The sequence below is a fragment of the Carya illinoinensis genome, chromosome 11 (assembly GCF_018687715.1).
Source record: "Carya illinoinensis cultivar Pawnee chromosome 11, C.illinoinensisPawnee_v1, whole genome shotgun sequence".
Classification (NCBI taxonomy): Eukaryota; Viridiplantae; Streptophyta; class Magnoliopsida; order Fagales; family Juglandaceae; genus Carya; species Carya illinoinensis.
In genome coordinates this window covers 35312220-35336898 of record NC_056762.1, presented here as the reverse complement: position 1 = coordinate 35336898, position 24679 = coordinate 35312220, and the positions used below count along the sequence as shown (strand labels likewise).

At 35.7% G+C, this 24679-nt stretch overlaps 4 protein-coding genes and 1 long non-coding RNA gene across 11 annotated transcripts; 3 read left to right on the top strand and 2 right to left on the bottom strand.

Moving 5' to 3' along the window:
* The first annotated feature begins 1725 nt into the window (after positions 1-1725).
* LOC122282988 lies at positions 1726-4995 on the top strand. Of its 2 annotated transcripts, none has more exons than XM_043095101.1 (3): positions 1726-2146; positions 2463-4452; positions 4583-4995. In XM_043095101.1, exons 2-3 carry the CDS (start codon positions 2514-2516, stop codon positions 4744-4746), a joined length of 2103 nt encoding a protein of 700 aa, XP_042951035.1. In that variant the 5' UTR covers positions 1726-2146; positions 2463-2513; the 3' UTR covers positions 4747-4995. The 2 variants fall into 2 exon arrangements, with proteins under 2 accessions (XP_042951035.1, XP_042951034.1); XM_043095100.1 differs by having other exon boundaries at positions 2414-4452.
* A 125-nt stretch (positions 4996-5120) lies between these two features.
* On the bottom strand, positions 5121-14396 carry LOC122282987 (protein SPA1-RELATED 2-like). Of its 3 annotated transcripts, XR_006230513.1 has the most exons (9): positions 14150-14395; positions 11993-13597; positions 9402-9559; positions 8275-9112; positions 7357-7503; positions 6451-6768; positions 6211-6270; positions 5466-5990; positions 5121-5328 (listed from the first exon to the last, which is right to left on the bottom strand). XR_006230513.1 is itself a non-coding variant. In XM_043095099.1 (8 exons), the coding sequence occupies exons 2-8, from the start codon at positions 13502-13504 to the stop codon at positions 5799-5801; spliced, it is 3225 nt and encodes a 1074-aa protein (XP_042951033.1). In that variant the 5' UTR covers positions 13505-13600; positions 14150-14396; the 3' UTR covers positions 5121-5798. The 3 variants fall into 3 exon arrangements, 2 of the variants coding, with proteins under 2 accessions (XP_042951033.1, XP_042951032.1); XM_043095099.1 differs by having other exon boundaries at positions 5121-5990; positions 11993-13600; positions 14150-14396; XM_043095098.1 differs by having other exon boundaries at positions 5121-5990.
* A 1118-nt stretch (positions 14397-15514) lies between these two features.
* LOC122281574 lies at positions 15515-21143 on the bottom strand. Of its 4 annotated transcripts, none has more exons than XM_043093183.1 (4): positions 20420-21137; positions 17214-17498; positions 16751-16983; positions 15515-15979 (listed from the first exon to the last, which is right to left on the bottom strand). In XM_043093183.1, the coding sequence occupies exons 1-3, from the start codon at positions 20931-20933 to the stop codon at positions 16769-16771; spliced, it is 1014 nt and encodes a 337-aa protein (XP_042949117.1). In that variant the 5' UTR covers positions 20934-21137; the 3' UTR covers positions 15515-15979; positions 16751-16768. The 4 variants fall into 4 exon arrangements, with proteins under 4 accessions (XP_042949117.1, XP_042949118.1, XP_042949119.1 ...); XM_043093184.1 differs by having other exon boundaries at positions 17214-17477; XM_043093187.1 differs by lacking the exon at positions 15515-15979 and adding an exon at positions 17112-17213 and having other exon boundaries at positions 16956-16983; positions 17389-17498; positions 20420-21143.
* Positions 15689-17580, top strand: LOC122281575. The gene is made up of 3 exons (XR_006230263.1): positions 15689-15829; positions 16834-17056; positions 17199-17580. It is a non-coding gene; the product is annotated as an uncharacterized LOC122281575 (long non-coding RNA).
* Positions 21144-21308: 165 nt separating the features above from the next.
* LOC122282430 (crooked neck-like protein 1) lies at positions 21309-23968 on the top strand. Its single transcript, XM_043094382.1, is given in 4 exon segments — positions 21309-21377; positions 23099-23353; positions 23355-23813; positions 23816-23968. Coding segments are annotated over 4 exon segments (936 nt in total).
* The last annotated feature ends 711 nt before the right edge of the window (positions 23969-24679 follow it).

The window sequence follows — 24679 nt, the reverse complement described above, 5'->3', positions numbered from 1 at the left end:
TCATATTAGTGAAATCCGTAAAAAGTATATAAAAGTGACTGCATATTGCAGAACTTACTATAAATTTATATGCCTCCATATGAGACCTCAAATTTACATTAAGATATAAAGAACCTTACAATTTAATATACTATACTAATTTGTATCAATCTGTATAATATTTTTTGTAGTCTAAGTATTTATCCATTAATTTAAAAAACAAATGTCAATACTTTGAGGGCTAGATGCCAAAAATAATGTTGTCCTTGCATTTAAAAGAGTTTGCTACTAATAAATTATAAGTCGGTGTTAAATATATCATATAGTGTGTGCCTTATTATGGTTATAACAAAAATAAAACTGTTAAATAAAAATTTTATGTATAATTATTTTTACGTATTTTTTATATATTTTATTAATATAATTAATTTGATTTTTTTAATATAAAAAAATTATTTCAATTATTTACATTAATAAAATGCATAACAAATACCTAAATGTATTGAATATAACAAAATCTTAATTAGATAATCTAAACTCAAAGAAGGCCGACGAATAAGAAAGACGCTTGTACGTTAAGTTAGGGGCAAATTAACACGACTAGGAAAAAGAAGAGGGGCAAATTAAAGAGGACGTGCCGTGATGGACGTCATGACTTTGGAAGTTGGAAGTTGGAGAGCCACCCGTCCGTTGTTCAACGTTCTGGAAACGTGCAACGCACCAATGAAATTCCAGACACCGTCACGTCGCCCACTCTGCTCCTACCTCTTCCCCCGTTACTGTATTCAGATAACAATTTTTTTATTTTTTTTATTTAGTGATTAAAAAAATAATTTTTAATAATATTATAAATTTTTTATTTAAAAAAAAAAAAAGAAAAGTGACTAAAAATATCTATTAAAAAAATTGCACTGAAAGGAGAATGTCTCGGTAACTGTAAAATCACTCAAATCAAAATGAACGAAGAAAAATGTCTCATGTCGGGTCACGGATTTATTGGATTGTCTTTCTTTCCCTTTTTTTTTTTTTTTGACCATTTAAAAGTCTAGATTCTAGAACGGTAGAACCATTTCCCTTAGAGTAGTCTTGTTACCCACTTTTTCATTTTTTTTTTTTAAATAAAATTTATAACTATATGTAAGTAACCTTCCTCGTTTCCACAAATAAATACAGACAGGAGCAAAAAACAGAAGAAGGAATAAATATCGAATTGAATACGATAACGTATCATTTACAAATGATGATTACGGTTTAGCCCAGAGTTGGGATGCGACTAAATAATTAAAATAAATAAATAGACGAACTTCGACTCTAAAACCTTATATAAATCGGTAATTCCATATAAAAAACGAATAATAATAAATTATAGAAGAAAAGTTAAAAATAATATTATAAGAAACTATTAGATATTATACAAAATAGAAATGATAAAGTCCCAATATGTCATGAAAATTATTTATATAAAAATTATTTATTTTTTAAATTTATATAACTTTTTTTTTTTAATCTAGAGATAAAAAAAATCATCTATAATTAGAGAACTCAAACAAATCCATGGATAACTGTCTAGGCTGCCAACAGACAAGCAGCCATCACAACTCATTTTACATGGTGGTTCAAAGTGGACTTTTAATCCTTTTTAATTAATTAATTAAATTATATTTAATTATTATTATTATTTTGCTTATTCTTTGATAAACGAAAACGAAACTCGCGGGAACATAATACATATATATAAATAAAGGTCCCGAAGAAACCTGACCTTTTCAACTGCCAATTTCTTTAGAATTTCTAAGCAAACTGACAAAAACTGCTTCTTCTTGATGTTGTGTTTGCTGGTTTTCTGATATTTCTTCTTTTCTGCATTTTCCCAACCGAAAATTCCTTTAAAAATAAAGAACCCGACGAAACTGTATCCTCGGAGTTTCAGACCGAATAACCAAACAGAAACGTATTTTTGCATGTGTTTTTTCTTTTGGCGTGCTCTGGTGGTAATGGATTTGGTCGGTTTCAACATCTGGTTTTGTTGGCAACTATCTTATTTTGATTTTCTGTAGTTTTGTGTTTTTGGGTACCCATATGGGATGGTCAGATCACATAGAATTCTTAAGAAATCGATTGCAATCGGAGATTTTTGGATGCTATGAAGGAAGAACCTTTACTGCAGGTATATACGCCGAAGCCCTTTTAGTTTTCAATTATTATATATGTATATATATATATATATGGATATATGCATATTTCACTTGTTTGGTTGTTAATTTCTCAAACGAAATCTATGTTGCCCGTTGTTGATGATTCATGAAGTTGTTTTGATTTGTTATGATTCATGAACAGCTTTGTCCTTTTTGTTTCTTTTTTACTTTCCAAATTCCTTGTGTTTCATCTCTGATTTCTTCAATTTTTTCCCGTTTCTTAAAACCATTATCTGTAGGCGGCTCCATAGCTGAATATTGTGTTGCATCTTGAGGAATTGATTGCAGTTGCTTGATTTCTTGGATACCCGAATAGGGATTTGCCTCCCATAGCCCGGAATGGAACAATTCCGGCATATTGGAGAGGTACTTGGAAGTTTGAAGGCTCTCATGGTGTTGCATGACGATATTGAATTCAAACAATCTCAGTGCCGTTTGCTGCTTGATATTTTCTGTTTGGCATTTGACACGATTGCGGGGGAGATAAGGCAGAACCTGAAGTTGGAAGAGAAGAATAGGAAATGGAAAGCTCTTGAGCAGCCTTTGAGAGAGCTCAACAGAGTTTTCAAAGAAGGAGAGCTCTATATCAAGCATTGCTTGGATTCCAAGGATTGGTGGGGAAAAGCAATGAGTGTCCATCAGAACAAGGATATTGTTGAATATCACATCCACAACTTGTTCTGCTACTTCCCGGCTGTAATTGAGGCCATTGAGAATGCTGGAGAGATAGCAGGACTTGATGAGGATGAGATGCAAAAGAGGAGAGTCATGCTCATGGGGAAATATGATAAGGTTTGGAATGATCCTAAACTCTTCCAATGGAAATTTGGGAAGCAGTACTTGATCCCTCGAGAAATTTGCAACCGGTTGGATAGTGCTTGGAGGGAAGATAGATGGAGGCTAATTGAAGTACTAAAGGAGAAGAGAAGTTCGGTGTCTGCTTCATTGACAAAAAATGAACTTCAGCTTTGCAACTTACTGCTCGAGAAACTAAATGGGTCAGAGCAATTTAAGGGGAAACTCTTTCCGAGTTCCATTTTATCTGGAGCAAAGGATTACCAAGTGAGGCGCCGGTTAGGAGGGGGAAGTCAGTACAAGGAAATTCAATGGCTGGGGGAAAGTTTTGTTTTGAGGCACTTCTATGGGGAGATTGAGCCTCTGAATTTTGAGATTTCCTCTCTCCTATCTCTTTCCCATCCCAACATATTGCAATACCTATGCGGCTTTTATGATGAGGAGAAGAAGGAGTGCTTACTTGTTATGGAGTTGATGAGCAAGGAACTTTGCTGCTACATGAAGGAGAACCGTGGCGTAAGGAGACAGATTCTATTCTCTATCCCGGTAGTCGTTGATATCATGCTTCAGATTGCAAGAGGCATGGAGTATCTCCACTCTCGGAGGATCTATCATGGAGATATGAACCCTTCTAACATCCTTCTCAAAGCGAGGAATCACACTGAAGGTTATTTTCAAGCAAAAGTCGCAGGTTTTGGTCTATCATCAATCACGAATTCTACTTCTCGAAATGCAACAAAACAAAACACCGAACAGAATACGGCAAACCCTTTTATTTGGTATGCACCTGAAGTTCTGGCTGAGCAAGAACAACCTGGAAGTGCAAGCACTTCCAAGTACACTGAGAAAGCAGATGTCTACAGCTTTGGGATGCTTTGCTTTGAGCTCTTGACAGGGAAGGTTCCTTTTGAAGACGGCCATCTTCAAGGAGAGAAGATGAGCCGAAATATAAGGTCAGGGGAGAGGCCTCTCTTTCCATTCCCTTCACCTAAATACCTAGTGAACTTGACCAAAAAATGCTGGCAAACTGACCCAACACAGCGCCCAAGTTTCTCATCCATCTGTAGGATTTTACGCTCCATTAAGAAATTCCTGGCCATGAACCCTGACAATGGTCAACCTGAACTGCAGTTACCTTCTGTTGACTACTGTGACATAGAGGCCTTGTTCAAAAAAAAGTTTTCTGCAGAAGTTGGTGGTGAGTTAGCCCCAGTATCTCAAATTCCATTTCAATTGTTCGCATATAAACTTACGGAGAAGGATAAGACTTGTATGAGCATCAAGGATAAGAGCAGTGATCCGTCAAATGATGTAGCCTCAACTCACAGAGAAGATGAAGTATCCGTGTTGGATGATCAATTGGTACCGGCCAGCGATGCAGGCTCAGTTTGTTTTGATGTGTTGTCATTTTGTTCCGAGACACCAGTTAAGAAAGTCATAGCAAGAAAGAAATATCCAGAATCGAAGACGAGAAAAGTCCCAGGTATGTTGCTTCTTAACTCAGCACATTTTCCTATATCTTATGGGAAGAACTATCCATTCAATCTTCAGGTGCAATATCACCAAGACGTTCAATCTTCAATCTTCTAAAATAGTTTGAGTTGCTTACGCAGGAACACCAAAATCTCAGACACCAAGACGTTCACCAGCACAATTGCCATTGAGAAAATGTGCTCACAGTTTGAAAATGAACAGAGGGAGTAAGTCCCCATTGGTTATGAGCCCCTTGCACCCAAGTATAGGAAGGAGTACTGGCTCAGAATCTGAGATAATGTAGTGACCTCGCCATACCGAAATAGGGATGTCAGTGTTCTATAGAAATTTTGCCCGAAGCCTGGGATTCTCATTATAATTTCACACATTTATGTCACTTTTTGTTCTACATGAGAAAGAATATGGTTCGGTTTGAAAGGTTATAAGAAAGCGAAACTTTCATGCTTGGCTACATCATGTATGCATATATACCTATAGAAGTTTCTCTTGTTATAGGCCTTAATAGTTTTATTGAGTAGCTTGATTTTATTCTCCTTTCAGGGACATTGCGATTTATATTTTCTTCCTATTATTTTTTTTCCTAAAAATAAAAATGGAATCACGTTTAAATATAAAATTGTAATAAATATAACGTAAAGACTGGATGGGAATGTGTCGTCAGATCTTAAAAAAAAATACATATAAATCAAATTTAAACAGATTTACAATATTAGTTTCTTACTATGGACATTCATTTCTTAAATACAGTTCGTGTCCGTGTTCTGAGCCGTCTCTGAAAAACCACTCGGATTAACAAATGCTAGTCCTTCACGAAAACCTATGCAATGACTACTTCTCAAAGCAAATCTTTTGTTCAGGGGAGCAACTGCAAAAAGAAAAAAGAAAAAGAAAAGATCACTTGTTGGGAAGCAATTAAATGACCGAAACAGCTGCACCCCAAATCCTATATTTTATCTTGAATTTGTTCTGAATTCATGTTGATCAGGATCAATCATTTTGCACCTTAAAGCAATATCTCTGGCCTCTTCTATCAATGACAAGATCTGTGGTTTTAGTATTTCAATCTTCTGATGTGGAGATCTGGAATCGGTTGTCGCAATTTCTTGCTGGCTTCTCTTCCAAGATTTTCTTGGGCTAAGATGCAGCAGAATCATGATTTTAAGTGAGTTAAGCCCTTCAGATGAACGGCTACATCTGAAGAAATCTTTAGACTCTCGGAACTTCCCCCCACGTATAAATTATGGTTTCAGCTTCAAATGGGGTGGGGGGGACTGACGAGCTTTAAAGAAGCCACTGAAGACTACAAATCCTTGGTCTCGGGCAGTTGACTTTTCCTCAAACCATCTGCAACACTTTTATACACCCACTGGAATTGGCAGCAACGACCACGTCTGATTTCCCTCTCCAACACACACTTGAAACAAACTGCCCATTGTCCTCATCGGTCTCTTTTCCGGAGATAGGATCAATGGACCCAAACTTGTGGGAAGTAATTGGCATAGGCAGAGATCCATGATAAGCATAAACCTGAAGACAACGATTCCGATTTAAGTAATGAAGTCCATTATCTTATGAAAAGAAAATGCAGATACCAGTGAACCTTGAACAACACTAGGAAGCTGCTTTGGAACTTCGCCAATTTTGTCCAGGTGCCTAACTAACTTCAATTACAAGATGGGAACAAAAAAATACTCTTCTTCCTTTGTTAATCAATGAACTCAGTGTGACACTATCAATGAAGGCATACCTCATTCGTTTCTGAACCACATGCTATGTAACCATTAGCAGTGGATAACCCCACAAAATTCTGAGGAAGCAAACGAACAGAGTTGAACCGATCAAGAAAAGGAAGCAAATGTTAGATTCTTAAGTCAAAGAAAGATCTGTAACAGATGTTAGACTTAATAACAAGAGATAAATAGGTTGTAGCATTACTTAGCAAACATATATACATACATATATATATATATATATATAGAAAACCTACCTTCTCGTTAGTATGCCCACTAAGGGTTACGCTGCAAGCATTAGTGGACAGACCACTAGGACTGGTTTTGTTGAGATTCCAAAGCTTTAATGTGTTGTCAGTGGATGCAGAAACAAGTGTTTCAGAGTCCAAAAATTTCACATAGCTTACAGCTTTTTCATGGCCAGCCAATACACACCAAGGGATTTTGGCAAACCGAAGGTCGAAGCAATAAGTCCGATAATCAGCAGATCCAAAGGCCAGCAAATGTGAGGAGTGAGAGGAGAACTGAACACAGCATACATTTGCAATGTTCTTGATTGTATCTAAACAGTTCCTCTGCACAAGAAGTTTTATTGCATAAGACTCAACTTTTAACCAGAAGCCAGAGCTAGAAAGTAATAGTTCTAAAATGTGACATCATCTCCACATGGCTTAAAGTAAAATTGTCACCATACATCAACCCACATGAGCATCCTGCCAATTGACCCAGTAAAGGAAATTTCTTCCCATCCTACTTAAATTGTTTTTCTAAATATAAGTTCAAATCACAAGATTGCATTTGCATTCACCATGTTCAATGAGCGGTATAAAGATAAACTTCTAGGGAATAAAGTAAATCTCTCCGGAAAAAAATGTTCTTGAAAGATCAATAATTTTACATTTACGATGAAGAAACTTTGCAGCTTCAGTAACCAAAAGAAGATATAAATTAAACAAAATCACTTTTTTCCTTATGCTTTCACTAAAATCATTGAGATAATAGGGTTCCAAAGAACAAAAAGACAATCAATTTCAAGTGAAACACAGGTTCTATTAGAGCCAATTTTCTTCTATGACTGTACGACTGCATTTCTGTGTGTGTGCGCACGCAAGCGTGCGTGCGTGTGTGTGTGTGAGAGAGAGAGAGAGAGAGAGTAATCATGCCTCATTAACGTTCCACAGTTTCACTGAGCAATCATCACTGCCACTAGCTAATTTTGTCGGACATACTCGAGAAAAGTCAACAGACCAAGCCCTCTTTTCGTGCTCGGCAAATTGAGAAACCACTTGACCAGTACTTGCATCCCATAACTGGAAATGAGTCCAAGCAAATCATGTCATAAGCAATGAGGATTTGTCAAAGCATGGTAAGCCCACAGGTTAAACTTAATGCATCAGGGGAGCAAATAAGAACCTCCAGCTATCAAAATTAACTCGTTATCGATACTATGGATCAATTACTCAAAAAGTTCATATTGTATTATTAATACAGAAATATGGGGTCATTAATCATCTTTTTTAAAAGAACATTTTGCCCATAATTTCAGCCTATTGTACCTATCAAAAAATAATAATAATTTCAGCCTATTGTTTTACATATATGAGATATGTCTAAAAGAAAACTATGAATCCTCCCTTACCTATCTTGAACATAATCTTAGCCTATAACTATATATTGCATATGGGTAAGGAAAAGGATCCCCTAAATATTGGGTAGCTATAGTTAAAACCGGGTTTAAATGGGCGGAGTAGCAGAAATTGAAGCCAAAAGGGCTATTTCAATTATAGTCCATTCTTCCATACAGAGTGTGTCTCAAAATTATGTACAGAGGTTACGACGAATAAAGACAATGGTTGGGTGCACAGGGTTTATACCATTCAGAGGGAGAAACAAATGAATTACATGTACTTTGGTGCAATCTTAAGGTCCGAAATCACTTACAATGTTCCAGTCCTAAAAATTTCAGCCAGCCTAACAAGATAAAACATTGGCATTCCCCCATATGCCCAAATAGGGAAATGAAAAATTCTATTCAAAATTAACAATGAGAACTATAATTAAAGATACATGTATTGATATACCTTCACTACACCATCATAATCAGTTGAAGCCAGATAGTTCTTGACATAGTTGTTCCAACAAACACAACTGAGCTTTGATTTATTTGACATCTCAGTTACTGGATAATGAAAATCAACAGAATCATTGTAGAGTGCATTAAATTCAAATATCTTTATTTTCTTTGATATCCCAGCAGCAGCAAAATAGTCCTCATCCCGGTCAAAGCTAAGAGAGCAAATGACATTTGCAGAATTATTGAAATCCCCATTTCTTAGTATCCCACGCACTTCAAACTTACTATAACGAGCATACTTGCATAAACTATCAAAGAAAGCTCCGATGCGATCTGTAGGAATCTGTTTATCTTCATCCTTTTGGGCCAAATGCCAGTTCTCACGATTTCTCAGCAAATCCTTATCTGGGCGTATTGCAGCATCACCTTCAGGGAGCTGGATTTTGGACCTCATGGAGAAGTAAGCACTTTCAAGCTGCTCAACATTCCTTGAGAAACTCAACTCATTTGTAGTAGAGATAGGGGGTGATTGAGAAAGCACATCCAAACTTGGTCGTTCTTTATGATAGAGCCTGTTCTCCCTTCTATAGAGGGAGTCATCATGAAAGTAAGAATTAACAAATGAGTTCTTTAAACTGCATCTCCTGTCAACCTCTTCAATATCTGCTTCTAAACAGCTAATGTCTTCTGCTAACTTGGAAGAATGTTCCCGCTTGCGCTCTTTCAATGAAACAAGGAAATGCGATAGCAGTTCTGATTCAGCATCATCTTGTTCAATGGATGATGATAAATCTGCTGCACACACCTCCTCCACTCCATTAATCACTTCAGATTGTAGAATCTCCCTGTTAGAGACAAACAATTATCAACTCAGCAAATTGTTTCATCATACAAATCAAAGCCAGAGTCCAAAATCCATAGGATTCACATCAGCTTTATTATATTGGATAATCCTACAAGGCTGTAACTTCCAACTGTCACCCATTACCTAACAGACTTTTTCTATCAAACAGAAGTCCAGTATCTTGTTCCAGTTAAAGCATAGGGAAAGACATTTGGTAAGCCCTGGCTTCAAATTCTCCATATCAGACACTGACAAAATTTATCAGACTTTAACAAATAGCTAAGTATTACCTGGTTGTTGGGCGCAACGATGGCTCTGGATGAATTAGCCAGAGACAGAATCCAGCTTCCTTGGGATTTTCGGATAAAAAATTAGGGGGAAGGATTCTATGACGCAAATCTGACATTGCTGTAGCATGTGCTCTTTCGGTGTCAAAACGACCAAGTAGCTGGAAAAAAAGACCCAAGCTAATTCATTAAAATTGGTTATTCAATACCTGTAGTAAGAGGTAAGAGTAAGCAACTGCTAGCAGTATATGATAATCATCAACATAACTCATAGGTCCATCTGACCAGAAATAGACTAAAGTAACAAATCCATATCCTGAACTCAGATTCAAAGAACAAAGCTACCAGCTACCCAAATACTTTTTTACCACTTTCCTTTGCTACTACTAGATTGTGGAGTTGTAGTTCGGTGTAGAAGGTACTTCAAGTTTGAGAACAAGTGGCTAAAAGATGAAGGCTTTGGGACGAGTTGAAACCATGGTGGTTGTCATACAGATTTCATGGATCTCCAAGTTTTATCTCGGCAAGCAAGCTGAAAGCTTTGAAAAAACGGAATGAAGAGGAATTGACTTGTCGAGAAAAGGAAAATTATTCTTATGGAGGAATCACATAGCATTGAAGTTTTAGTAGAAGAAAAGACACCTGTATGAAGTGAAGAAGTTAAGAAAGAAGGAGATCACCCATGATTTAGAAAGACTTACCTTTTAAAAGAGAAGCTGGAAACAGAAATTAAGGGCCTTGGAGCAAGAGCGACATGGATAAGAACACTAGCTTTTTCTGTAGAGTGGCCAACTAGAACAAAATAAATAAAATACCATTGATTCTATGCAGAAGATTTAGTTTCTGCAGACCCCAAGTGGATGGGCTCGCATTATATGCATTGAGGAAGCTGAATGGATGGAAACCAAGTTTGGAGAGGATAAGGTACTAGAAGTGTTGAAGGATTTGAATGGTGATAAATGATGGGAATTCGCTTCCTTTCTTTTCAACTTGCTGGGAGGTTGTTAAATAGACTTGCTGAATGACTTTTAGGAGTTTTTGACATGGGGGAAGCTTGAAAGAGTCTCAATGCAATGTTTATCCTAAGAAGGCAAGGGCCGTTAATGTCCAAGATTTTCATCTTATTTTGTCTCTTAAGTTACTTGTTCTCATGCTTTGAAGCTACTCAGGACTGAAGATTAACTTAGTCAAAATCATTATTAATTTTTGCGGGGGCTGTTGAACATTTTGGAGAATTACCGAGTTATTGGGGTGGAGAGTAGTAGCTTTACCCATTAAGTACTCAGGACTTTGTTTAGGTGTACCATTTAAATGCAAAATTAATATGGGATGGCATCATTGAGAAGACAAAACAACAGTTGGTAAGGTGGAAGTGAGACAACATATCAAAAAGAGGCAGATTAACTTTGATCAAAAGCACTTTATCTAACTTGCTCACTGATTATCTGTCTTTGTTCCCTATACGCTATACCAGCTGATGTGGCATATTGAACTGAGAAGCTTCAAAGGGATTTCTTACAGGAATTGGTGATAAGGTGAAATCCATTCACTCAGCTGGCCAAAGATTTGCACGTAGGTCTATTATGGAGATGAATGAGTGCAATACAATAAAAGATTTGTAGTTTGGTAGCACAAAAGGAGGAGAAAATGTACGAATCATTCAAAACAAGGATGACTGAGTACACCAATAGGGATTAATTCAGGGTGGAGGGTACCAGATTAGTAGAGGAAAGCTCAATACAGTGTGGATCAGGAATATGATTGATTTAGACAACCATGTGGGCTTTATCCAAAACTTTTTGCTATCAGACCGAGAGGTGCAGTTGAACTTTAAATTCCTAGAGCTATTTTTCCTAAGGTACATGGCTTTCATATTTCATAGATCAAGTTCTTTGCAAAACAAATACTTGATCAAATCGAAACTCCATATCATAACGATATCTACATTCTTCAACTGAATACTCAAGAAATAAAATACAAAAAGTCTTTTCAAACTCACCAGTACCTCAAATCATGAGTCAATATTTTATTTTATTTTTTGATAAGTGAATCATGAGTCAATATATTAGAGATATTTAACATATATCCGTCACAGATTCATAATCATTCGCAAAACATAAACCACAGTACAAGTTAAGGAGCATAACATTATTACTTCTTACTTATTTTTTTACTCATGATTTGCAAAAAAAAAAAAAAAATTATTTCTTACCTATAAAAGATAAGAACATTACATTATTCAACAACCCATTTATAGTTTCGAACACAAAATGACCAACAAACAAAATTGTCTCTATATGGACAAAACAAACAGACAGACAAACATAGGAGTAATCTCTTGCTCATACAGTAACAAGTTGAGATAGTCACGCATTTCCCCATTCATGGTTTCCAGAAATGACAGCAGGTGAAAAATATCATACAACTCGTGCTAGATGGACATATGTTTGCACTTATAAACCTATTTGTTTTTGTCCTGGAGTCCAACACCAATAGAGCAAATGTGTCTGGCTGCAGTCTAGGATAAGGAATAATATAAAAGCTGAATGGAAATTTCAAGCGGTAATGCGGTATAAGGAGAAGCAGCATCTCACCTCAAAAAGAAGAACACCCAGAGAGTATATATTTGAAGAAGTAGTGCAGTCATCCTCAACAAGCTCCTCGGGACTTCTATACCACTTCTCTTCCAACTGGTCACTTAAAGACGTCAAGTGCTGTTGAGCTATAGTAGGCTTACAATGACTGCTGAACTTGCTCTGAGTCTCACATTCTCTACCTGGGTTATCTTCATTATACTCATTACAAGAATCCTGTGGGCAAGTGATTCTAATGCTGCTGTCATGTGCAGTTTCAAATTTGTAACCTTGTCTAGAAGGGAAATGGTTCCACCGCCTAGTGAAGTTCACATTCTCCTTGAGCTTTTGCTTCTTTGCATGTAAAGCAGCAGAGGGAAACATTACCTGCTCTAGGGGCCTTTTTCTCATAAGACCATTATTCGAGTGCAAAGTATTAGGATCCACATCATTATCTAACATTTCTCTGAGAACAGGAGACCCAATGTACTTAACCTGATTTGATGGCAACAACCTGAAAGAAGAGGCTCGTAAGTCCTTCAAGGCGACTCCTTGAGAGTGAGAATGGCTGACCCCATCCACAATCTGTCTAAATATATTCAAACACTTAATTTTACTTGCTTTATGCCGTCCAACTTTTAGCCATTGTCTCAAACTGACTCCATCATGATCAGAACCACCAGGCCCAAACCTAGCAACACCTTCAGGAGAAGGCATTTCAGTTTTCAAAGCCAAAGACTGTGATACATCAGAAGCCACCATAGTACTACCTGCTATCTTCAAATTATTCTGATCCCTTGGCTCAAAATGAAAGCCATGACGAGGAGGACCTTTATGGATGATCCCTTTTCCCTTCAATGTCTGTTTAACAAAAAACTCAGAAAACCCTGATTTAGATAAAATCTTTGTTCGTATACCTCCATGATTGTTGCCCCATGCCCTTTCATTTTCAGCATTTGGAAACTGTTCCAATTTATCATTTCGATCATCACCAGATGCTTTTTGAGCCAATAATTCTGGAAAAGATGCACATTCCATATCCTCCCAGAAACTTGGCATCAACGGACTGTCCCTGTGTATAGTAGCAGCATGTGAATTCCCACCTACTGATCCACCTGCAAGCTGATAAAGATGCTGCCATTGATTTTGCCTAGCCTGCATTCTTTCTCGATTGTTTGACGTACCAACGATTGCCAAGTTCGAGCCCTTGTAATTAGTCACTCTCAACTCTTCAACCATGACACCAGTGTCATCAATAGAGCAAGGAGTAGCATGGGGATGTTCCAATCCATTCCCATCGTTGATACTCCTATTCACATTCTTACCCTCTTGGACTGCAAATTCTGGGGGTGGAATTTGGGAATAGTCTCCCTCTCCAGGTATAAACATTTCCCCAGATTCCAAAATGTTGTACCTTTCAGATTTCAGAGAATACTCAGTCTCTTTGCTTTGGAGGTGTGCACCCTCTACAGCACCTAACTGGGTCGCCCCGCCCACTACTTCGTCCATGCTAAGCACACTGACCTCATTCATTCACAGGCTTGCCACTGTAAATGGGACTTCAGCCCAAACCAGAGATACTACAAATTAAATATAGCCTTTCGTTCCGATTCCTTCTGACAGCAACTGCTAGTATCATCAGGTTAGGAAAGTTAAGCAATGAAGGCAATGCCATAGCAAGGAAAATTACGAGATAAAACGCTGCCATATTTTGACACCACCCTTTAAGAACAATTTGAAGATGGCAGGCAGTACTATGGTGCATGTAATTAAAATGTAATATATAGTACAATGGAACCTTCAGGATGAAAGTCCCAAATCAATTAGCTCATCAGTCTCCAAATATCCCAAGTACATGATATACAGTATAACCCATAAAAATACACACGTTTAGGAAATAGAATATAGCAATCAAAATTTAAATAATTCTCTATAACAGAAAGAGATAAACAACCGAAAAATTACGCGTTGAAATTGGATGCAAACAAACTGTATGAAAATAAGGCAAATGAGTATTCCAAGTTTCATAATCAACCTCGTTCAAGACCTCAAATACAATTACCATACCAATTTAGCTCCATTTAGTTTCCTTCATTCTTTTTCCTCAGCAGCCAAAAGAGAGACGAAGCAAAAATCAGTAAAAAAAGAAAGGAAGGGTTCCATTAACGCAGTGCTCACCGAATTCCTGAAGGGAAAGGAAGGGCTCCACCGCGACAGGCCGAGGCCGAGAGTTGTTCCAAGTCCTTCCAAGTAGGGGAGTAAAAGTGGAAAATTCGACAGAACAAGAGCCCTAAATGATCCTGGAGAAGAAACTAGCAGATAAATATCTCACTTCAAAATTAGGAATAATTTTCCTCTGTTTGTGTAAATTTTTTTTTCGATCGTATAAGTCTGTTAATTTCTTAGGCAGATTTTTTTTTTTTTTTTTTTTTTTTTTGGGGGGGTGGTTTTGGTTTTGTATGGGGGACACAAATTACTAAAATACCTTTTTCTGGGGTTTTGGCGTGATGAAGTGAGCTGCACCAGATCTACCCGTTATTGTCTAATCTCTCATCTATTTATTAAATAAAACTATAATGTTTAGCTATGGTTATAGGACGAATAAGTCTCAAGTAATTTTTAATTTTTTTTAGAAAATAAAGTAATTTAATATTAAAAAAATAATTTTTACACATAAATCTCGAAATTAATAATTTTTTAAAAAAAATTAAGCAAAACTTGTACACTAAAATTGTAAATATTATTTCTCAATCAATTATTCAACAACGCCAGTCCAAGACCGGAACACGAAGTTTTTTATAAATGGAAATACCATTACAGCCCTTTATTACATGCATTTTGTGTAAAACTAATACATACATACATACATATATATATATATGAATATAAATTATACAATAATTATATAATATCTTCCTTACCTAACTCAGATTGATTTATTTATGCAGTATATTCACAGCTGTAATAATTATAAGTGGATGAGAAAAATAATTATAAATTATACAATTTTATAAATTATTTTTCAAAATAAATTGCACATTTTGCTGTAAAAAAAATTAAAAAATGTGACCAAAGTTTCACCTTTCATTCGAATGCGAGCATTAATAGATAACAAGAAGGAAAAAAATGGTGATGAACGGTCCACGTAGACGGAACGTAAAGTGAGACGCATGCAAAATGGCAGGAGACGAAGCTGAGATAATGTGGCCCTCCAAGGAGCGAGAGATTTATGAGACCCAGCCATTGGTTTTCCTCGCCCCACGTCCGGACGCAGATTTAGGTCCACAAAACAGCTTATCTTGGAGAAGAGTCGGAGACCGTCCCGCAGCTAAAATATGTAGAATAGAATATATAGGTACAACGCATGCATGACACGTGTTCGGCATCCTGCCGCTGGCAAAAGAATTCAGCACTTGCCCCAACAACAAATATCCTCAAAACAAATTGGGACTTGTAACCTTATCTCAAAACTATATTTTTAAAAAAATGTACAATTATGCAATTCACCGAGATTGAGTTGGCGAGTACAAAGAACACAAAAACTAGCACAAATATTTCATATATATATATATAATATTTATATATATGTATGTATGTATGTATGTGTATGGTTGAAAAATATTAAATTTTGCTGGTATCCTATGTATGTACATAAATTATGCATCACGAAACAAGAAGGGGCTCCGTGTCTTCTGTACTCGCTGAATCTGCTGTTATCAGGATATGTTGCAAATGTCTTAAATTTGATAATCCAGCAACAAAAGGATTCAGAACCACAAGATACAAAATATGATCACCATCTCGTATCAGCTCCTTCTGCACATTCAAATGATGATAGGAAGAAATGTTCCTCTTCTGGTAAGTCTCAAATAATTGCTTATAGAGTGATCAATAGCTAGTCCTTTACAGTCAGAAAGACTTTTCTGGTCCTGTTCTCCAACTCCAACCGTTTTCTTTGGGTTCCCTTTAGGATCGCCATCTACAAAAAACTCCACAAAAGTAGTTCCCCTGCAGCCAAATGCATGGCAGACTTCATCATAAACTAAATTACACCAGTAGATTGCTCAACTTAATGTTGAAAAAGCTTCTTTTCTCTTGAATGCTAGAAATAGAGACTTGAAAATAGTTTATTTTATTATTATTATCATGCTCAAAATATGTTCAAAAGTTATAAGAATAGGAAAATCATGCTCGAGTCCCCTTTGATAAGTTCCTGGGAATCCATCAATGATTTTAATTTTTGACTGAATCAAATCTTTTTAATCTAGTCTTGTTCAAAGATGCATCTTGCAAAAGCTGTTTAAAACCGTATAATCCACCGAAAAAAAAAAACATGTAATCCCAACAGCAAAATTACTAGACTCAAACAGGCAGAAGTATGACAGTAGAAGTCGACAAAATATTCATGGCACTTAAATATTCCATTTCCTTGTTTGGTTTCTCATCCACCACCAATGGCAAATCAAATCACTTCCTACAGAGATAACTTTTGTGATAAAACCAGTACAGATCAGATATTATAGATAACCATATCAAACATTAGATGAGTAAGGAATTCTCACTCGGCATATAACTGAAAAGAAGAGGTAAAGAAATATATAACGAGTACAGTTAGATATTATGATTAATGGCATTATAGAGAGAGGAATATATCGCAGTGCATCACAAATGACAGGACCTGAAGTTAGTTCATCAACTTCATCTAAAATGTGGATACACACCCATCTCCTGACTAATGTTTAGCGATAATATTGTAGTAGAATGCTAACTTAGTCATACCTGAGTGCATCAAACTTGTTAAACCCTCAATTTTCTTTGTAATTTTGTAATTCTCGAACTAATAAACTCATCGTCACTATCAGATGAACTGAAACTGCTGTCACTATCCCCCGCCAAAACAAGTTCATGCATAAGATTTCTTGAAGCGTGTACAGTCTTCATTTTCTCCTCGCATTGTCTTGATGAACTAGTAAGTTCATCAACATTTTTACAACCAGAAGAAAGTGCGGTAGCTGAGCAACAATTCACAGGATAATCACATCAGTATCACAAATTGATTCTTCTTCCTTCATATCTCGTGTACAGGTTGGAAATTTTTTTTTTTTTTTTTTTTATAAGTAACTGGTTGGAAATATATTACCTTCAACTTCATGAATACCAACATTCATGTTCTCAATTTCATTCTACCTTGATGAGCTAACAAGTTTATTAACATTTTGACTACCAGAAAAAGCTGTTGAACCTGAGCAATGATCGGCACGAGAACCATCAGTATCACGAATCAATTCTTCTTGCCGCTTCCGTTTTCGTTTACTAGTTGGACATATATCATCATCTCCTTTATGATCACCACCATTTGGGTTCTCACTTACATTTATGCTTGTAGTTTGCTTTCTTTTAAGCATTCCGGAGCTCACCTTGTCTATGAGGTCTTTGTTTCCTTCTCTGCACAAAATTCCTCCTGGAGCATGATCATCATCGCTATCAATGATGTCAACAATGGCTCCTGATGCAGATGTAGGACAAGCTGTCATGTGAGAAATAAGTACAGTATTACTGAGATATGAGTCAATTTCAATTAAATTTTACAGCCCAAGTTTGGAAGCTAACAATTTTCTTAAATCTAGGTTTTTAAAATACATGAGAACAGTTCATGCATCAGGAAAACCTAATTCAATACTCACAAGCTATGGCTTAAAATTAAAACAAAAAAAAAATTACAAATCAATGCTTTATGTAGTCGTATTTAGGTGTATAATAAAACCATGGATCTTTTTTTTAATCGGGTGTTGAGAAAAAAGTTTTAATTAATCCTGGGGGTGAACAGGCTCTCAACAAGGAAGTTTTTGCAAATGCCGGGTAATTCAAGGAGAAATTCCCCCAGTCTAGTTACCCCAAGAGTGTGAATGTGGAGTTCCAAACTAGAACCTCCGCTTTATATGGCTCGCCCCAGGACCATTACACCACCCCTTGGGGTTAATTGATTTTAGAGAAAAATAAAACTACTCAATCTCATGAATTTTGTTAAAACAAAATGGAAATGACACAGACGCTACATCTCTGACTTGTGGAAATATTAAAGATTAGGAAACTTATTAGATAAGTTTATTTGTCCATTAACTTGATATACCTAGAAATTCTGGTTGGCAAGCACCAGAACAACTTCTACATGGACGACAAACACATGCCATAGATTTATTAATTTTAGGTTCTGTTAGCATTCTAACGCACAACCTAAAGCTAGAAAATCTTAGGGCTGGTTTGGATGTTAAAATGAGATGAGAAATCTCATCTCATCTCAAAGTCCAAACACCACTCAAATACAAATACTTTTCAATTTTAAATCTTCAACTTTTTCATATAATTATTACCTAATTATTACAACTTTCCAAAACTTCCAAACAAAACACAAAAAATAATTCAACTTTTTCAAATCCCAAAATAAAAATTATATCAAAAAATTATATTCTAACAATATTTTAACTTTATAATATTTTTCTTCAATTTTTTCTCTCTCCTTTCCCATAACCCCATAAAGCATCTTAACTCAAATCATTTCACTACTAATTCACAAACCATTTCACTACTATTCACAAAATTTCATCTTATATCAACATCCAAACAAGGCCTTAATTTAGGGCAATCATGGTAACTGGTGAGACATGCTATGGCACAGAAAATACAAGGTTAAACAATAGTGAATGTAACAACTAAGGTCAATTGTGGATGGGAAACAATTTGATAAGCTTGAAAACTACAACAATCGAATTATCACAATTTAGATCTCGATGAACCATTTTGAAAAAAAGTACTCTGCCCTTTACAAATTGATAACTCCACTGATTTTTTTGTAAAAGTAATTGATAACTCCACTTTCTAGGAAAAACAAAGAAAAAGGAAAAAAAATAATAACTCCATCACAGCAACACCCATCCTTACTCAGGTAGAGAACCCTCATAATGAACAGGACATTTTTTACACCATCAGACCATATGGACAATGCTAGGGGAGCAACTGGAAAAGGGAAGCAAACCAATTGACATCAATGACTTTTTTTTTTTTATTGGTAAACAAGTGTTTTGCCTCGTTTGTTTCCGCATATGAGATAAGATGAGATTAGTTGAGATAAAAGTTGAAAGTTGAATAAAATATTATTAGAATATATTTTTTAATATTATTTTTATTTTAGAATTTGAAAAGGTTGAATTGTTTGTTTTATTCTGTATGGAAATTTTGAAAAGCTATAATGATGAGATGAGATAAGATGAAAAGTTTTGTAAAAGTGAACAAGGATTGATGATGGTGTATACATAGCCCAAGTACATGGGACATATACAAGAGTGACACCTAAGTATGGGTGTCCAATGATGCACAAAAAATCATGGATGTTCAATCCATTAAAATCAATTACAAAAGACCAATGGAGAAAGGTATTAAAATCTATCACAAATTGACGACCCATTACCTACTAACAATGCCAGCCAATGACAACTGAAATCATCTATAGTGCTTCTGCACATGAAAACAAACGTGAGATGGAGCTAGAGATCCCACATCACCCTAATTCATACTTCCATAAAGTCCTACATCAATTTACCAAAAACCTTCACCCACTGAAAAGCTAATTTCTACTAATTTGGCTCAGTTAATGGCTATAATTCCCACGGCTCATTTCTATTAACCAGCTTTCTAAATCCCATTGCTACTCTTTTCCTCACTAAGCTGCAAAAAGCATAGCTTCAAAGTAAATCTTACCACATTATCCATGTATTGTCCTTTTTCTGGGGAACATTCCAATTATCAATCTATAATACAAGGCATTTCGGGAATTCTGAATATGATGCTAATCATATGGTCATTCTTTTCGTTACTACATTTGTTTAGGCTAAAAGGGTAGGACCAATACTTGTACAGGTAGAGGTGTAAACAGCCATCAAGAGATTCTCAACCAAGAAAATTCACTGTATGATGATAATTAGAAATTATTTAACACGACTGTTTTACATTTTTTTTTTTTCTTTTTATATCCACGGGTGTCCAGGTTAGCTTGCGCACACCTTAACTAATCCCACGGGACCTAAAGTTAACGCCAAGCAAACCTTTAGTGGCTCTGAAGGGATTCAAATTTCAAACCGGTGATCATTGAGGAGCAAACCCAAGGCCTGACCATCTGAGCTACCCTCATGGTTACTGTTTACATTTATAAATATATTTTTTCATGTATGATTTCTCACGGAATATATGCCATGTTATAAGCACGTCAGAAACTGCCTTATCTCCGTGTTGGTACAGTCTATGAAACATTTGAGCATAGCATCAATTTTTTTCCTCAATTATAAGTTTAATCCCAAACAAAAAAGCAAAACATGAAAATTCGGAGAGGAGAGGATCCCTAGCAAGGGATATGTGCACCTGTGAAGATCCATTAACTCTCTAATACGGTAATACCTGCACTCTGCAAATCCATCAGCATTGCGGTATCTTCCTCCAATTTAGACACTCTAATCCCTAACTCTTTAAACCTCCTCTTCCAAAGCTCAACCTCGCTTTCAGCCTTCATTTTGGCACACTCCAGCACACAACACTTCTTCTTAAGCTCCAAAATTACCCTCTTATCGTCATCTCGTCCTCCCCCCCTCTTCACCTCCTCCAACAGTTTCTCATACCTCTCCACAGCCTTCCTCTCCCCTACTTGCGCCGCATCCTGAGCCGCCTTTTCGAGGACTACGAGCCTCTTCAACTCCTCGCCTTGTTCGTACAAAAATCCATTTTCTTTCTTCATATCCTGCATCTCCCTCTTCAATTTTGCTTCTCTGGATACCAGAATCTCTTCTACTCGGTCGAAATCCTTCGTCCGGTAAGCGGTTCTCAGCGTAGAAATCAATTCTGAGATGTTGCGATTCTTAGCGCCATCTCCGTCGTCGCTGTCAAAAACACACACAGCTGCAGACCCCGAACTCATTTCTTTCACCCAGAAACGTGAACCACACAGAAACAATCCAGAGATTTTCAACTTATCTTGTTTCTGAAGAGTCTCAGAAAAATGCGGCCTTTTGGTTTCCCTGGGTTAGCCTCTTTCTGAAGAACATCAGCCTCGAAGAACTCAAAAAGAGGCTGATGGAAGCTGAAACGTTGAGTCAGAAATGCTTTGAACCCGAATGACTTTTTTTTTTTTTTTTAAATAAATATTTTTTAAAATGTTATAAATTTTTTTACTTTAAAAATAAAATTTTAAAAATAAAAATAAAAAATAAATTTTTTTTCACCTTATTCGGCAGGTTCTCGGACTCACTCGGAGAAGTAGCACTATTCTTATGGAGTTGGGGTCTATGACTCTATGGAGTTGATGCTTGATGGGACGCCACCATCGATTCATATACTAGAACGGCGACGTATTCAGCAGTCAGTTTTACAAAAGCGGTATCGTAATTGATTAAGAAAGTGTATGAAATTAAATCATTTCCATAGGAGCTTTTGTATGTAAGATAAGATTTCGTTGAAGATTTATGAGATTTATGTCTCACTTGGATATTAATTGAAATGAAATCAAGATAAAAGTTAATTTGATAAAATATTATTAGAATATTATTTTTTTTAATATTATTATTTTGAGATTTAAAAATTTTAAATTATTTATTATATTTTATGTAAAACTTTCAAAAATTATAATAATAATATGAGATGAAATGAAACATTTTTACTATCCAAATAGAATTTTAAAAAAATTTAAAAAGGATTATAGAGATTTTAAAATTTAAAAGAAATAAAAATTTGTTGAATTTTGAATTAAGTTTCCAACTTCACCTTGTCTCTATCCAATTTATATATAAAAAAATATTATCATTTTAATTAAAAAGGGTAGTTCTTAAACTTCGTTCATAATTTTTATCTTTTCTTGTTTTGTTATGGGAGAAATTTTATAAGAAAGTTTTACACTACACATATCCACTTAACTAATATATGATTTGTGATTTTTATTTTATTTTATTTAAATACACACATATTTAAAGATTAAGATAGAATGACAAATCACATATTGATTAAGTGAAAATGTACAGCGCAAGGCTTACACGTAGAACTTGTCTTTGTGCTAACTTCATCACAAACTTAAAAGTTAAAACACTTAACTCGGCACTGATTTTAACAATTTGAAAACAAGCTTCAAGCCTTCAACACCAAAATTTCCATACACAATATAAAAATTAAGAAAAATTCTACTCAATAGTACTACATCTCATACCTACTTCTTCTTTTTTTTCTTGAACGAGTGTATAATGTAAAATTGCTGAGTAGAAAACTTAAAAATTAATAATCTTCCAACACTCAAATTTAAGCTAATATTTTTGCTTAGACGTACGATAAAAGGTATGGAATGATAATTATATACTACTTTACGATAATAAAATTTAGAAAATGATAAAATAACTACCCATTTACAATTTCTCTACAATCTTTTAAAAAAATAATTTTTTAATTATTTATTTTAATTTTGATTTTGATTTGATGTGTTTGAAATTTTAAAAAAATATATTATTTTATTAATAAGTTGTAGATAAATTGTAAGGCTATCATCTCTCATAAAATTTAAGAGAGAAAAAAAAAAACAAAAAACAAAAAAAGTCTATTGGGGAAAATGATAGAAAGAGGTAGTATGGGATTTTTCACAAAATATAAAAGGTATTATAGTAATTTGGTCAATCTACTTTCATCTCTACTAATTTCTTCTAGTTGTAGACAGAATACAGATTTGAAATCTTGAGGAAAATTTCTTCTATCCTAATGCGTGGCAAACTTTGAGTATCGACTGGGCAACAGTACTAAAAAATGAAAAAAACTACTCAATCTCTTATTATTCATATAATCTCTACACATTATATTTTTTTAATTTTTTTTATTTAATATTTAATATATAGATAATAAATAGAAAAATTCAGTTAATTTTAGAAGTAAGTGGAAATTGAAGAGGTTGAGGAGGATTACTCCTAAACAATTGAACGAAACGTCGAAGCGGGTTTATTCTGTTGAATAATGATAGGCCACTGCTCCCAACAACCGCTGGCATTTTTTTTAATTATTTTTTCCTATTTGAGTGAAATAATAAATAAATAAATAAATTCGTCGGCTTAGCTCCACATCCCATTTTTCCCGTTCAACCCTTTCGCCAATCCAAGTCTTGGCTACCTAATGCAGAAGGATATGGAGGTGATCAAGCTTTTGTGGCCGACTAGGATCAAGAACAAAACACCTGCTTCCATCCAAATCAACACTGAACATATCTTCAAGGAGGCTTGGGAGCACTAAGAAGTCGACATCCAACCACCAAAGCAGAAAATCACTGATGCCATTGAGTTCACAGATTATCGCCTCCGGAAGTGCAAAGAGTTTTGAGGACCTTATACGTCGGGTCCGATGGAACAACAGCATAGACCAAGATGTGCAGTGGGAGACGTCTCAGAAGGACTTGAATCGCGCACGCTCCGTGTGGGAACGAGCTCTCGAGGTGGATTATCGGAACCATACGCTTTGGCTTAAATATGCAGAGGTGGAGATCGTGAAGAATAAGTTCATCAACCACGCCCGCAACATTTGGAACCTGGCGGTGGCACTGTTGTCGAGGGTAGATCTAGACCGGCTGTGTTACAAGAACATTCACATGAAGGAGATGTTCAGCAATGTCGCCAGTGTGAGCTGAGTCTTTGATAGCGAGAGGTGGATGAATTGGATTCCAGACCAGCGGGCTATATGGCTCTCGTACATCAAGTTCAAACTAAGCTACAACAAGGTCGAGCGTGCTAGGTAGATTTTCGAACGGTTTGTTCTATGTCACCCTAAGGTCAGCATGCCAAATTTGGAAGAGAGTGTACGTGGGAAATAAGGAAAGGATTTAGGGAGGTTTATGAAAGGGCCATTGCAAACTTGAGAAGCGTTACCGGCAACGGTACATTTATTTGTAGTAAGTTCTTTTTCATGGTTGAGAATTTGATTTTTGAAATTTAGCTTTATTTGTTTATCTGTTTCCTTTTGAGTTGCATATATATAAGGCTGATTGTTTGTTGAATGTGGTTTCTTAGGATTAATTACCCGTTATACGAAGAGCTTGATGCCGGAGACATGGAACGTACGAGAGAAGTGTATAGGTGAGTTTATATTGAAAATAGAAGAAACATTTTAACAAAAATGTTATGTTTGGACTTCAAAGCCTGGTACAAATAGTTCATATAGATTTGTTGTTCTAATTCGATTCTTTTTGCGTAGTCTTGTTGGTCCTTTCCTTCTATGTGGGACTGCGCATGACATCACGTAAACAATTTAAAGGGTGATAGTTTTGATTTGGCCTACAGGTAAGGTTTTGTTATCTTGATGCTGTTTTTATGTCGCTTTCTTTGTAAGCTCTCATGCTTCTCTTCACTTGTAATTACATATATATTAAAAATTGAGTTAGAACAGTTTCATGCGTGCTCTCCTATGAAATTCACGTTTCCTTTAGTATTGGGAAATATATCATCTTGAAGATCACATCCAAATGAACAACAGAGGGATACTGAAAAAAATAATGAGCCCCCATTTTCTCTCAATCAAACTAACCAGCAAATAATATTTTTTTGGCAAGTAACTGAAAATTCTACTAAAAATGCAGAAGGCATAGCCAACTGGCTAGCAAATAAATCTACTATATATATAGAATCTAACAGTTACTTCAAATCTTAA

Excerpts from the sequence above, each read along its gene's own strand:
- LOC122282988 (XM_043095101.1), top strand. The coding sequence starts at position 2,514 with ATGGAACAATTCCGGCATATTGGAGAGGTACTTGGAAGTTTGAAGGCT. Across the intron at positions 4,453-4,582 it reads GAAGACGAGAAAAGTCCCAG|GAACACCAAAATCTCAGACA; the intron begins GTATGTTGCTTC and ends TTGCTTACGCAG.
- LOC122282987 (XM_043095099.1), bottom strand. The coding sequence starts at position 13,504 with ATGAATGAGGTCAGTGTGCTTAGCATGGACGAAGTAGTGGGCGGGGCG. Across the intron at positions 9,113-9,401 it reads TCGTTGCGCCCAACAACCAG|GGAGATTCTACAATCTGAAG; the intron begins GTAATACTTAGC and ends TGTCTCTAACAG. Across the intron at positions 6,769-7,356 it reads AACTGTGGAACGTTAATGAG|AGGAACTGTTTAGATACAAT; the intron begins GCATGATTACTC and ends CTTCTTGTGCAG.
- LOC122281574 (XM_043093183.1), bottom strand. The coding sequence starts at position 20,933 with ATGAGTTCGGGGTCTGCAGCTGTGTGTGTTTTTGACAGCGACGACGGA. Across the intron at positions 17,499-20,419 it reads GATGGATTTGCAGAGTGCAG|CTTGTCCTACATCTGCATCA; the intron begins GTATTACCGTAT and ends CTCACATGACAG. Across the intron at positions 16,984-17,213 it reads TCGTGCCGATCATTGCTCAG|CTACCGCACTTTCTTCTGGT; the intron begins GTTCAACAGCTT and ends ATTGTTGCTCAG.